At 55.3% G+C, this 14,751-nt stretch overlaps 1 protein-coding gene across 1 annotated transcript in view; it reads left to right on the top strand.

The window, feature by feature from the left end:
* ICE1 (interactor of little elongation complex ELL subunit 1) overlaps positions 1 to 14,027 on the top strand; it is a 43,313-nt gene extending 29,286 nt beyond the window's left edge. Inside the window, exons 15-19 of the mRNA XM_029941293.1 lie at positions 1,555 to 1,715; positions 5,046 to 5,236; positions 7,270 to 7,376; positions 12,039 to 12,137; positions 13,000 to 14,027. Of these exons, the coding sequence (XP_029797153.1) occupies positions 1,555 to 1,715; positions 5,046 to 5,236; positions 7,270 to 7,376; positions 12,039 to 12,137; positions 13,000 to 13,181 (740 nt within the window). The 3' untranslated portion in view covers positions 13,182 to 14,027. The remainder of the gene's footprint in view (positions 1 to 1,554; positions 1,716 to 5,045; positions 5,237 to 7,269; positions 7,377 to 12,038; positions 12,138 to 12,999) is intronic.
* Positions 14,028 to 14,751: the final 724 nt, after the last annotated feature.

The raw sequence follows: 14,751 nt of genomic DNA, 5'->3' as shown, positions 1-14,751 counted from the left end.
GGGCTCCTGGGGCGCAGCTTTCTTCCCTGGGAAGCCTCCCCTGCAGCCTTCTTGGGGCTCATGAGGGTACCTCCCACATGGACCCCTGCGGCCTTTCTCCCCTGCGTTCTGGGTCGGTCTTCACAGCTCTTAGGTCTTTCTCCTCCACGTGACCGCACACCCTGCAAGGGAGGAACTTCGTCCTGTCCCCACTTACCCCACCCCAGAGCAGCGCAGTCCCTGTCACGGAGTGTCTGTGCAGGAGGGTTTCAGAGTCTCTGGGCTCAGAGGCACTCTGTGTCAGAGTGACTTCTGAACGCGAGGTGGCCCGATGCCAGAGGGCACCTCGGAGCAGAGTGAGGGAGAGAATGCTGAGCAGCGGAAGCAGCATGTGCAGGGGCCCGGGGGCAGGACCTGAGATTTCAGAGAGAAGAGTTCAAGATCGTACAGCAAGTTTATGCTTTGACTTATCTTCCCTTTAAACACATCACAGGGTCCGACGAACTAGCACAGAAGACTGGAGAGATGCGCCTCCTGCCAAACAGGGTGGAAGTCTGTTGGCTGGTTCAGCCACATTGCAAAACACTGACCGTTTCTTGTAAAATTAAGACACTTACCGGTGACCCAGGGATCCCACTGCTGGGTCCCGATCTGACGGGAGCAGAGACCTCCCTGGACTGGCTCACAGTTCTCACGGCGTCTCCATCTGCAGCGGCCCGTGGCTGGGGGCAGGTGGACGAAGAGCAGGGATGCTGTCAGGCAGGTGACCCCGCTTGGCCACGCACAGCCAGGGACTGCTGACGTGTGTGGCCACACGGGTGAACCGCAGAAGCATCCTGCGGAGTCCGGGAGCCGGACGGAAAGGAGTTCATGCCACCAGAATCCATTTGTAAATATTTGAGGAAAAGCAACTAATTGAAAGTGACAGCAGACCAGGGCTGTCCATATCTGGGACTGAGGGACGCACTGGGGTCAGACTGTGGGACTCTGGGGTGATGGAAATGTTCCTGACTGTGGCGGGGGCTACGCGGATATATTCATTCATCAAACCGTCTGCTTGAAAAGGTGTGTGAGCCGCACCCGGGCCGGGCTGACGAGACCAGGCCCGCTGGGGCGGGGGCGACGGGGCAGGGGCGCTCTTGGTAGGAGGTGCCCTTCGCAGGGTGTGACAGGTGTGACCGCATCGCTGCAGATCGAGGGCCCTCTCCATGTCGCACAGCTGAGTGCTGTCTGCTGGGTACACAAAAGCTGGCCTGAAATGCCGCTTGACAAGTGGGAAGCTTCCAGGGCTGCGGAGTCTGCAGAGAGGGTTTGCCTTTGTTCATGTTTTGGATTTTACGGCTCTTTTCATAGTTCAGTGCACGTATGAGGGGTCGTGTTTCAGATGTAATTAGGAAGGTTTGCCAGAGCGAAGGGCTGGGAGACAAGGAAGCAGAGTTTGACATAACCGCGCCCGGGGCCTCTTGGGCTCCCTCCCTTCGGGGTTGCTGAACCTCAGAGTTACCGACATCTGTTCGTAGCTCGTGATTTATTCACTTGGTCAGATGTAAATGTTTATTGTCTTTCTTTCTGTAGATTTCCCAGAATCAGAAAAATTGACTCTGTTCATCGCGAACATGTGGCACGACGTGTTCATCTCCCAGTCGGTGATCAACAAGGCCATGCAGCTGGTCGCCCAGCAGCGCGCCAAGGGGGAGGTCCGGAGCTGCCTGCGAGCCTTCCTCAACTGGGAGAAGGTGAGGCCGGCGTGCACCCCGGAGCCGCAGGCGCGCCGTCTCCCACCAGCCTCCGGACTCGGTGACGTCTGGGCCCGCGCTAGCCCGTCCGCATCGCAGCCCTCTTGGTGTTAGAGCCTCCGAGTTCGCTTCGGAGCCTCAGCTTATGCGTTTAGTTTGGGAAATACGCACAGGCCAAGTGGGAAGAATTGTAGACCCGTGTGTTGTGTTAATTTAACAGAGGTTTCTTTTGTCTGCTATGGACGGCTGGTGAAGGCCACGTGTCACGTGTATGTGGGCACAGGGCTCAGACGGGCCGGTGGAGGGTTTCCTGCTCCGGCAGGTCCTGGGGGAGGCGGAAGCATGGGGAGGTGAAAAATTTCAACTCCTCGTTTTGGTTTTTTTGAATCTATACTCTTTCTTTTTGGTTGATGGGATTTTCATGTAAGTATTTTGTTCCCGTGTGTTATTTGGTAACGAGTGCTAATGTGGCATCTAGGTTGGTGTTCCTTCACATACAGCTGTTCCCTAATGAGAATCTCTGGGTGTTGAAATGACAGTGGGAAGCTTGAAGAGGACATGTTGACTTCAGTGAGGGGTTGACTTTGGTTTGTTTTTAAAGGGCTGTGTATTCATTTCCTCTTAAAATCATCCTGCCTGCACGTACTGGAATTTTACATACCGGTTTGCTTTCCTTTTAAGTACTTTTTGATATTAATATTCATTAAACTTCTATTGTGCAAAGGGAAGGGCTGTTGGTGGGTACAAGTTAAGGAAATACTGAAAAGCAGGTCTGTTACCATCTATCTGTTTAGCCACTCGTCTAGACAGCGCAGACAGAGTGCAGTCCTGGGAGGCATCGTCAGATCCGGGTCCACCACTGAGGTAGAAAGGCCCTTCGGTCTCCTGCCGTTGACCATGATGGCCGCCATCACACCCCCACCCCCTCCCCAGGTCCCTGTGACGCCACGTGCCTCTGCTGCTCCTCCTCCTCTGGCCTGTTCAGGATGAAAGCAGATGTGGTGATTGAATGATAGAAGGCATTGTTTATGAAGAAAGCAGAATTTTAATAAATGTTTGCCCTATCTCATATCAGAGAAGAATATCAAGTCAAAGGCATACAAAAATGAGTGATACTTGGGGGAAGACAGCCAGTACGGCCCAAGACTTGCAGATTTTCCCCCACTGAGTGCAGCTGCCCAGTGGGCAGGAGGAAGTAGACACAGCAGAGCTCACCGATGTGTGAAGTCAGCTCGAATGAGGACTGGGGAAGCCTGGATCCCATGTACAGTACCCATCCCGAGTCTGGCCGCACGAAGACCTGAGTTCTTAAAGGGTGGAGATTGCCGGGGCGCCGGGGCAGCTCGGTGGGTTAGGTGTTTTACTCGGCTCAGGTCATGATCGCACGGTTCGTGAGTTCAAGCCTCACATTGGGCTCAGTGCTGACGGCTCGGAGCTTGGGCCCTGCTTCAGATTCTGTGTCTCCCTCTCTTTGCCCTCCCCTGCTCACCAGCTGTGTCTGTCTGTCTGTCTCTCTTGATTTCTCTCTCTCAAAAACACATAAACATTAAAAAAAAGACATTTAAGAAGTGAAGATTCCAAATTCAAAATTCTCTGGTAGTAAATCAGTGAGATTTGCTATAAATAATTCAAAGCTTCCATAAATACTACTTGTAAGTTGGCATATATGATCCTGGACAGTTGGGGACAACCGCGGAATAAGTAGGAACTCAAAAGTAAAATCAGTGTTTTGAAAGTCATTGAAAAGGAAACTCCTCCATACCAAAGATCTCTGGTTTGGGGGAGACTTATACTCACTAAGATAATTTAAATGTTTTCATTATGAAATAAATATTAATATGGTGACATTTTAGAAATTAAAAATCTGAGAAGGAATCTGAAAAAATATATATTGCGTAAAAGATAATAGTAATGAAGCAGAGAACAAAAAGAAAACACATAAAAGGAAAACACATTGCCTTTAAAAAATAGTGACGAAACAGATAGCTCCCAGGTCAGATTGATGAAAGAAGGGAAGAGGGAAAACATTGAAGATTTCCACGCAAGAAGGAAGCTGGCGCTGCGGGCTCGGGGAAGGGTGTGGGAAGGCGCTGGCCGCGTGCTGGCGGCAGGCTTGGAAGCCACGGATGCTTTGTGACCAGACAGACAGCTTCAGATCTGGGGTGGGGCAGAGCACTTGAAGACACCGTTGTGTGCAGTTAACTTTTATAAAAGAGGTGAAAAGTTGACGTAAAACACAAAAAGCATGTAACGCTCCACCTGAATTTTGCCCCATCTTTTAAAGAACCAAGTTATTCTAGTCTTTTCCAAGTCTGAGAAAAGGTTGAAGGCTTCCTATTTCTTTTTGGTAAGAAAACCCAATAGAAAATAGGATGACAAAGAAAAATTATGAATCCACTGTTAGGTATTTATTCAAGAGAAGTCGAATTAATGTCTCCACGAAGACTTGTACATGCGTATTCATAGCCGCGTTCTCACGCATCACCCGAGGCCACAGTAGCCCGCGTGTCTGCCAGGAGGTGAGTGGGCGAGCGGACTGGTCCGTCATGTAATGAACGGTCAGCAGCAAGGGGGCACGGTCGGACCGCCTGCAGGTGAAGGGCTGTGGGTAACGAGCCACAGACGTGCGCAGCCGGGACAGGAGCCAGAGCGCGGGGTCTGGGACCGGCCGGCTGGCTAAGTTTTATGAATTTTATAACAAGACTGATATCTAAGGTCAGAAAGATGTTAGAATTTAAAGGACTTTTTTAAGGTTAAAAAGAAACATTTTATTATAACTTGAGTTCTCCGATTTGCAGTCATGAACATTTGCATTTCTTTTTTTTTTTTTTAATGTTTTATTTATTTTTGAGAGAGAGAGACCCTGTGAGCAGGGGAGGGCCAGAGAGAGGGAGATACAGAATCCGAAGACAGGCTCCAGGCTCCGAGCTAGCTGTCAGCACAGAGCCCGACACGGGGCTCGAACCCATGAACCGTGAAATCATGACCTGAGCCGAAGTCAGGCGCTTAGCCGACTGAGCCCCCCAGGCGCACCGAACATTTGCATTTCTGTCTGGACTGCAGCCGATCTGTTTTCTCCCTGAGTGGGTTCTGCACTGCGCCCGGAGCTTCGTTTTCGGGCCTGCCCCCCACCACACCCAGCGTCGGTTTAGAACGAGCATCAGGACTCAGATAAACATGGCTCCTTGTCCAAACCCAGCTTTCAGAAGGGGTCTTTTAAAGTTAAATGGCTAATTTACTTGAGATTTACACTTGAGATGACGATTGAAAGGTGTTTTATATTTGAAACTCTTAATTGTATTTTGGTTTTTCTCCTTTCTCATTTGCTAGACTGCCCCTGTGGATGTGGGTTTCATGGTTTCCAAGCTGCTCTTGACCATACAGCTGTGTCCGAAAACCGAGTTCCAGTCCAGTGAGAAGTTCGGCGAGGACCTGAGTGATAACACCTGGGAGTACATACTCGCCATCGACCTGCTGTGCTGCCACCAGCGGTGGGTCTGGACGCACGACAACATCATAAGGTACCCGGGCGCGTCGCCGCCTCCGCCTTGGGGTGTCGGGTTGGAAGGTGGTCTGTTGAATGGCTGCTGAATTTGGTTGGAACGGATTTTGCTGTTGAAGGCGGCAGAAACTCCTGCAGATGACAGTTTGGTTTGGTGAGAGTTGGTGAAGCTGCCTTGGAGGACTTGTATTGCTGTCACATCCCTTGCTCTGTTTTCCATGGTGCCAGTCACTTCTGTCAGTGGGTTTATGACCATCTCTCTTCCAAGGAGAAACACGTCTCTGGGGGAGGGGCTTGGGATCCCTGGTGTGTCCCGGCCCACAGAGCACTGCCCACCAAGGGAAGCAGAGTGGGCGTTCAGGTTAGCAGCTCCTCTCGCCTGGGCCTTCAGGAGCCTGGGTCTGTTTCATGTAGTGAGTCCTTGCTCTGGGCTTAGAGGGCTCTGGCGCCAGCACTGTACCACCTTTGGGAGGAAGGGAGGTGGGAAGGAGGAGAAAATAGTTACTCAAATAATTGTTCTTATTACATCTTAATTTTCTTGGAACCCCGACTTTGAAAGGTTGGGGGTTTTGGGTCTTTTGATTATTGTTTTTTTTTTTTTTTATCTTGAGAGAGAGTGACTGGGTGGGGGTGCGGAGGGAGAGGGAGAACCCCCAGCAGGCTCTGCACCGTCAGCACAGTGTCCAATGAGGGCCTTGTTCCCACGAACTGTGAGATCATGACCTGAGCCAAAATCAAGAGTTGCACGCTTCAACGGACTGAACCCCCCAGGTGCCCCCGAAAGACTGGGTTAAAGGAATTTATGATATCAAAAAGGATCCACAAAGGATTGATAGTGCATCTCCTGTAGATACTTGTATGTAATGTATGGAAAAGTATGCTCTGGTTTTTCTTCTCAAGGCTAGGGAAGGATGAGCCGTGTAAATGTGGAGCATTATAACCGGATGATGAGGCTTCTGGGTAGTGAGGCACAGCTCTGTTAAAATAAGCAGCTGCGAACAGATGTTCAGGTGTTGACATGAAGGTGTCTCACGGTCCGTTGCTGACGAGTAAGGACGACGGAGCTGTCTGTCCGGTGTTGTCTGTAAAGGCATGTGTGCCTGGTGTGGGCCTCATCTCGTAGCTGCTGGTGGGAGCCCAGTGGGCAGGGTGACGATCAGACCACCGGAAGTGGTCCTTGTCAGAGGTGCTCTGGCCAGGTGCCCACGCTGGGCGTGAGGACAGAGTGGGGAAGAGCAGGACCTCTGCCTGAGCATGTCCAGACCCGGATCCCTAAGGGCTGTGGTCACCCGCGCACATGCAGGCTGGGGAGAAAAGTCTGGAATCTGCAAGTGTGTTATGAGGGGCACTTGTAAGTTACATTTCCCCCTGCGTGTTGTCATTCAGCTTTTCTAATACTGCACGTGCTGTATAAGGAGGAGACATTTTTTGGAAGGAGAGAAAGCACAGAGGAACGGGCAGTGTTGTGTCAGAGTTTCTAAAGTGCGGTTCGCTTGAGCTCCTTGCTCCTTGACGACACGCAGGGCTTCTAGAACACGGGTGCCCTGTGCACATCTGGACGGCGCCAGTGAAAATCCCGACCCCCACCTCTTCCGCTTCTGGGACCCCGAGACACTGTTCAACCTCTCCCCTCGAAGCCTTGAGAAGTGGGTGAGAACAGAGTCCGGGTGCGAGTGGGGGTACTGGTGCCCTCGTGCAGGCCAGCGCGGGCGGCGTCCTGGGCCAGGGGGGTGCGTGAGCTGCCCTGTGTGCCCTCACCTTCACCTAAAAGGTCTCATCTTCAGAAGTCCCTCCTCATGGGCATCCGGCTGGCTCAGTTGGAGAGGGTGTGCCTCGTGATCTCAGGGGTCGTGAGTTCGAGACCCAATTGGGCGTGGAGCCTACTTTGAAAAATAAATAGAGTACTAAATAAATAAATAGTATTTTTAAAAAGTCTCTCTTCTTTATTGTCTTTCATGGACCATTTTTAAGTTGTTAACATTTGAGTGACGACGTGTGTACGTTCTTCTCCTGCACGCGGTCGTAAACACCTGTGCTGTTGCTGTTCCGTAGTAAAGAGCTGTGGCCTGTGATGGACAAGTGGATAAAGTACCGGAAAGGACACGCCAACATCGCATATACTCCTGACGTTATCGTAGCGTCGATTCTGAGGCTGATTGGTGAGTTGTCTCTTCCATTAAGCTCTTTCTGATTATTGATCTTGGGTAGGGGACTTGAGGCCTAGTAACGTACGCTGACTGAAACCGCAGCACCAGGAGGAGTGACGTCGCCATCCCCCGAGTAGACGAACTCTCGTTTCATCCTCTCTGCCAGCGATGTCGTTGGCAGGTGGGCGTCCTGCGTTCAGCTGTTCGCAGCCTGCGTGCGCACGCCGCGCGCACAGCGGGGCACACGGAGATGCCGCTCATCCGGGCCTGCAGCTCGGCTCTCTCCCCGCTGCGCACAAGGGTCCTTGCCGCCTGCCCAGCAGGGTCCCGTCCTGCAGCTCTGTGACCGGGGACCGCCCACGCGTACAAATGAAAACCGTTGTCTCAGCACATCTTAAATAGGCATCGAGCTTCCCCGTCTCCGATAAGGAGGACCTCAGTGGCTTTTTGGTTCTGCTCCCCCCTGTCGCCCACAAATTTTTCTTTCTTAGTTTCACTCATTTTTCCTCGTGGCCGCATCTCTGACAGGGTGCCCTCCGAGCCCTGCAGGATTGCCCGTGAGGCTGCTACCTGTCGGAGGCTCTCCTGACTGCCGTGTGCGGGTGTGGCACCGCGCCCAGACGCACCAGACGCGGCCCGTCTGACGGCCTGTGTGGTGGCGCCGCAGACCCTGGAGGGCACTGCCCAGGACTCTTCAGGATCCCTGGAGGCGGTTAGTCATAGCTGCGGACCGCAGCCCTTGAGAGGTTTGGGAGTGTTGTTCAGGTTGACTCGGCTCGTCTTCTACATGATCTGTCCGTGGTGGCGTCTGTCCCCGCCTCAGCAAGGAGGCGCCTGCCCTGTCCCTGCTGCACACGCAGACCTCAGAACCTTGTGCTGAGGAAGCGTGTAAAGTGGCTCAGGATGGCGGCCCGCTTTCAGGGAAGACTAATTTCGCTGGAACTGACAGAAAATACGCTCGGAGTGAGGTGTGCGAGCCCGGCGAATGCCCGCGGCCCTGGAGGAGGTGAATAGGGTGGGCGAGCGAGCCGCGCTGGGGGCTCTGCCGCCACACGTGCACCGCGGCCTGGCGAGAGGCAGGAAGGACGCGAGGGCCACGGCGGCAGGCGGGTGGCATGTGTGTCTGCACCTTCTCCCGTCAGCACCGTCTTCTCTTACACGCTCGGGAAGAGTGTTCACAGTTGGAACTAATCGATTTAACGTTGTGAAACCTTCTTGAAGACCAAAAATTAGAAGATGTGGAGTCTATAAACACGTAGATCGACCTCGATGGAGTATCTTTGGAATTTTGAAACGAGCACGAAACTTTTTGAAGTCACACTCACAAAATATGGTGTGATTTCTGCCACTGTTGTTGCAGGAGGCTGTCTGTTTGCACACGTGTTGGTTGTAAGGAGGGGAAGCAGGCGTGGGGGAGTGGAGGGCTGCACTCTTGTGGCTCCCGTGTGGTCCCCGGGCACCTGCGCCGGGGGCCGGCCCCTCTCATGCTGCGCCCCTGCGGCTGGCCCTCGGGAGTCCACGCCTTCCCCATTTGGCTGGTCGTCCACATTTCCTCATAGGCTTCTTAAAAAGTACCTGTATACTCACGTAATTAAGCCGCATATAATTAAGGTACATATTCTAGGGATAATCAATAACATAACTAATAGAGGGTAGGATAGAATTATAAACTTACAAATGTGATTCAGAGGATTGATAACTAGGAAGTGGTAATGCTGAAGATAAAGAGCAGAGTCAGGCCTGGAGAATTCTCGGGTCTGCAGACACCCAGGGTAGCCCTGCCGGAGGCGGGTGTGGAGACAGGGCTGGGGGCAGGGCCGGTGCCGGCCAGGGCCGCTCGGCTGGGCGACTCCAGCCGGCTGCGGGCGCGGAAGCCGTAGCGCTGGGCGAGGGGGGCTGGGGGTGGGGGCAGAGCCGGAACCGGCAGGATTGTGACAGGTTGTGTCTGGGCCAGATTTGCATGGACCCAGGTCCCGTGTGGCATTTGAACTGTTTCTAAGAAGCAGCTCCGTTAGGGAACCTGCGTGCAGTTTCCGAGGCTGATGCTGTAGAACGTAGCAAATAAAGCCATGGTTTAATAATAATGACACCAATCATTCCTCAAAGCCAGTATTTTATAATAATGACACACTAACCATTGATCAAATAGAGGAGTGTCCTTATTTTTATTTCCAAACATGCAAAATCCTCAATGAATTTTCACTCCATGGGAAACAGAAGCAGCTTCCTGTCAGAACAGCCCGGGGTCACGTCATGGGCGGGACGTGAGCAGGGCACTCGGCAGTGGTTGCATGTGACTCTTCAGTGGGGTTCCTTCTGACGCACCTGGGTGACCACGTGTCTGAGTGCGGTGCGGGGTGTGGGGCCGCTCTCGATCGGGGGGCGTGGAGAAGGGCTAGGACCTGCTTCCGTCCACTGGTGTCAGGCAGGGCTGAGGCTGGAAAAGGCCACGCCCTTGTCAGAGGTCCCTCGGTGGGAAGGGGCAGAGCCGAGACAGACCTCTGTCTGCTGCTCGATTCGGTTGAGTGCAAGGCTGTGTGGCCCCGTGTTTGCCCCCCAGGAGCTTACGAGCCCTCCGGGGGCCGCCCGGGTTTCCTGAGCCTGGACCCCGGGGTGGCGCCTCCCGCTTCGGGTCACCAGGTGTGTGCAGGCCAGACTGAAGCAGCCATCGCTCGCCGGCCTCCACGCAGCCGCCCGCCAGGCCTCTCTCCGCCTCTTTGAAATGGTCTCAACCCCTGTTTTCCGTAGCGTGCCTGCCACCTGCAGTCCTGAGTGGGCCCTGGGGCTCCTCGCTCCCCCCCACGGGGCCGGCCCCCGGCCCCGTTCCTTCCGGGGCACGGCCCTTCCCGTCTGCAGGGCGGTGCGTCCGTCCTCTTGTCCTCGTCCAGAAGGTCCTCCCCCCACTCACGAATGCCTCTTATTTGACCCAGGAGCTTTATTAATTTAAAGAACTTAAAATATCCAGCTCATTAAGCACTTTTAATTGAAAGAAAAGGCGCCATTATGTTCTCCCAGGGCTGAAGGAGCCCATGTCTGTGTTGGCACACGCCCTTTCCCGTTCCGGGCCGTCACATGTATGTCGAACAGCCCTAGTCGACGGTCTCAGAGGACAGGGGGCCAGACAGCATTTGGATCGAATTGGAAGCAGATAACGGAGAGATCGCTAATTGAAATTCCTGGTCTCTGAAGTACATTACTTTTCCACCTCCGTGGAAGATTTCCCAGAAATTCTCCAGACGTTTATAGTTTCTTCCTGGACTCGAAGTTCTCCAGGCATCCATCCATCAGCAGGAGCTTGTCAAGTGTCTGGTGTCTGGCAGCATTCGGGACGCACGTAACCTGAGCTGGCTCCGGTAGGATACGCTGAGGACACGGTGCTTTAGTGCCCTGGGCCTCAGTTTCTCCACGTTCAGATGGCGGCGGAGCTGATGGCTTGGGCTCGCTCGTGCGCTGAGGACGTGTACAGTATCGAGAAAGCGCAGACACGGAACGATGAGATTACAGGGTAACGTCCTAAAAACTCAGGGAAAGGACGTGGGTAAAAGGGCATCCAAGTACACCTAGAATCCTCTTGGAAGCCAGCACGCCTCCGGGATCCGGGAGGGCGGGGCCAGCTGCGTGGCCTCAGTGTGGTGGCCTTCGCCTTCAGCGGACTTTAGCCCCTGGGGAGGACCCCCGAGCTTTGGCAGGCCAGGCCCTGGCGGGTTGGGGAGGGGGTTGGAAATAACGTTTAGCTAGTCACTTAAAATCGGGAACAGTAAACCCGCGTTACCTCAGTGAGAAGCGGCTGCCACAGAAAACCAGCCGGGAGCAGGAGGCACGCCCCCGGCCGCAGACCTTCGCGTCCGGGCCTCCGTCCCGTCTGCTCTCTGCTCCGCCCTGGGCTCGTGCGCTCGCTGTTCCGCTGAAGTGCGTGAAGACGGCCCAGTTTTGTCCAGAGCTGCTGAGTGTTTTAATGCCTTTTGAGCTCAGTGGGGGTATTCTCCTACACGGCGTCAGAGTCACACTGGCACCGGCTCCCCGCAGGGGTGCGGTGTGCCGTGTGGACCCCCCCAGGAGCTCCCCTGCCACTGCACCGCTGCGCCTGCCTGGGAGATGCGGGCACTTCTCAGTCAGTGTTCTGCTGTGAAACCCATGTGGGGCGTGGGGACCCTGGGGGCTCTGCGGGCTGCGCCATCGCCGTGGCCGTGCCCTGGGGTCCCTGGGAGCTCTGCGGGCCACGCCTGTGCGCCCCCGGGCTGCGCCATCGCCGTGGCCGCGCCCGCGCCGCTCACACCATGTTAGTCTGGAGCCCTGCCTGCCGGCACCGCGGCCTCGCCTGGGGCCTCCTCACCTGCCACAAATCCGCCGTGTCGCACGGAGCCCGCTGAGGCCGTGCGACCTGCTGAACCCCACTCCCTTCCCTCGGTGGCAAACGCCACACGTTGTGTGTCACCGCTGTGTGACCGGAGAGGGGACGGTTAGCCACCCCCGGGGGGACAAGTGTGCCTTAGGGGTCCTGAGCGTTACTGTCCTGCCCGCTCTCCGCAAGGACAGGCACCCGCTTCAGCTCGAGGGAACTTCACTGGAATGTGCAGAACAATGTTATGTGGAAGAAGACGTAAATTTTACATTCTGACAAAAAGTTAACATTTAACCTAAGACTGTTTACGTTTTGGTTTCTTCTCCCCCCAGGTCGGTTAGGTCAGTTGGGCCTGAAGGAAGGGTTCCCGTCGGCCGTGAAGAACATCAGTTCGGTCATCGGCATGTTCATCCAGCACGCGCAGGATGAAGGTAGGCCCTCTGCCTGCTGGGGTGACTTTAAGTCCTTGCGCTCCCGTTAGACCCTTGCTGAGTTCCTCCTGGGCGCCCTGCTCTGTGCCCTCTCCCCGCCTGTGTTGGGACAGGTGAGGGAGTTGATTTTTAGTGTGTTTATTCTTGAGAGAGAGTGTGTGGGCGTGAGGGGGGCGGGCCAGAGGGAGGGAATCCTAGGAGGTTCCACCGGGCAGAGCCCCAAACGGGGCTTGATCCCACGGTTCAGGGTCATGCCCTGAGCCGAAATCCAGAGTCAAACACTCAACGGACTCGCTCCGCCACCCCTCGTCCCCCCACTTTTTTTTAAATGTTTATTTGAGGGGGAGTAATTTAATGGGCCTACATCTTAGCACGGACGTTTGAGCGCGAGTGGGTTTTATGTTGTGTTCTTCAAATTGTAATTTAACCGAAGTTCAGCTGAATTAGATTTTCATTAAAGAACTTGTAAAGAGACGTAAGCTGAAGGAGAAGGAACCCTAACGTCCGTGGTCTGTGAGGCCCCGGTTCCCTGCCGCCTCTGCCGGCCTCCCGCGGGCGCAGGGTGGGTGCGGGGCAGCCCAGGGAAGGCTCCCGGCCCCCCTGGGAGCCGTTCCCCCTCGCGGTGGCTGTGCAGTGGAGGCGGGCTCCGGGAGCGCGGAGCGGGACCCTGCCAGAGCCCCTGCTGCCGGCCTGCGCCCAGCCCTCTCGCGGTTTCGCCTCCGCGTGGGGATGGGTCGTTCTTTCGCTGTGGGTTTTCCTCTCTATTTTTCCTGCGGGCGGAAAGCGCCCTGCATTTGAGCAGCACTTCAGCAGACGGCAGCATTAACATCCGAGTAACCAGCGTTTCCGTGGGTCCTGACAGATATCCCGTGGGGCATACAGCTGGCGGCCGTGTACGCGCTGTGCGACCTGAGCCCCAGCAACCCGGCGGAGACCTCGCGCGTCCTGGAGGCCTGGCGCAGGGACACGCCGCGCAGCGTGCCCTCCGCCGTGCTCAGCTGCCTGGAGGAGGTCAGCGCCCTGTGCGCGGGGGGCGTGGCCTAGGCCCGCGGGCCGGCGGAGAGGTGCCTTCACGCGGCTCCGGCCCTGGCGGACGCGTCGCTCTCCGAGCCCCGCCCGGCGCTTCGGAAGGAAGTCGTAGAGGAGAGAAAACGCCCGGTGGCCGTGGCGCGGACATCGAACCCGGCGGGGGCAGGGCTGCCTTCCCCCAAACCGCATCCATTTCACTTACGGCTGTTGTGACTCCATGACCTGTGGGTTGTGTTATTGTGGCTTGGTCAAACAACAAAAACTTGAACTTAGCCCTTTTTTGCTGCAGAAAGTGTCCTTTTAGTCGCTTTTTAAAATTGAGTGGCATTTTATAATGAATTTAATATAAAAGCATTGATTTGGTTCCTGAGGTAATTTTGGACTTGGCGCTGAAATGGTTGACTGGGAAGAAATGAATTGGCTAAGAAAGATCTAGAAGATTCTTCCACGGTCTTAGCTGGAAACGGGCTGCCGCATTGTTTCTCCAGGGAGGGGCGCCACGGGCCAGAGGCAGCCCCGGGAGAGCCTTCGAGCCCCGTCCGGTGTGTCTGCGTCCTGTCGTCCTGTCCCCGCCGAGGGTCGCACCTGGGTCAGGACAGGGCGCCCCGAAGCAGAGGGGCGGGGCGGGGGCTGCCAGCGACTTGTCTCTGGGGCCGGCGTGGGCGGGCCTGTGTGCGCCGTGTCCGTACGGACAGGGCTGGGATGTGTCACGTCTGAGGAGGTTCCACTTCCGGAATTGTAGTATTTGTACATAGGAGATGGGTTTAATAACTCACCGCGGTTCCGATCTGTCTTATATTCGTTTCTTAAAACTCTTGTATGTGTTTTTTATAATAAAAAATAAAAGGTAAGCCATGCATGTGATCGCCCTGATCCTTGAAGAGAGACGCTGGGTGTCATCACCAAAGACGGGAGACTCTCTGCCGTGAGCCCAGGTGAGAGGGCGGCTCCGGGACGTACACCCAGGTGCCCTCACCAGCCGGCGGCGGGCGCTCTCCGAGGGGCTCTGAGCGACACCGGTACCCCGTGCTGACGCGCCGGTGGCCCCTTTGTTTACTGACAAACACTGCTGCCCTTTAAAAATTACGTCAGACAACTGTGTTGTCACGCCTGCCTGTGTTTTTGAAATAATTATAACACACGTAATTGACATTTGTAAATAACTGTGCGTTGCCCTTTGGAAGCTTTCGTTGGCATGTGGTTCTTCCTACCAGGGTTTACTGAGCGTGGGCGCTCTGCTAGGGCCTCGGGGAGGAGCTGGGCAGCGGGCAGCCAGGGCCCGGTTCCCGGAGACCTATGAGCTGCCAGGAGAAAACCCTGCTGAGTCAGCGGTCTGAAACCCGGGCAGGGCCTGGGGGGAGGGAGCGGGCCTTGAAAGAGACAAGTGGCCCTCCTGCGCAAGTGGCTGGGTTTGAGAGGGACTAACCCTCTGGGTGCGGGGAGGAGTCCCGGGGGTGGACGGGGTCGGGGAGGAGTCCAGGGTGGACGGGATCCGGGAGGAGTCCAGGGTGGACGGGATCCGGGAGGAGTCCCGGGGTGGACGGAGTCAGGGAGGAGTCCTGGGGATGGACGGGATCGGGGAGGA

Source organism: Suricata suricatta, chromosome 6 (assembly GCF_006229205.1).
Source record: "Suricata suricatta isolate VVHF042 chromosome 6, meerkat_22Aug2017_6uvM2_HiC, whole genome shotgun sequence".
NCBI lineage: Eukaryota > Metazoa > Chordata > Mammalia > Carnivora > Herpestidae > Suricata > Suricata suricatta.
This window is presented reverse-complemented; position numbering and strand designations above follow the sequence as displayed.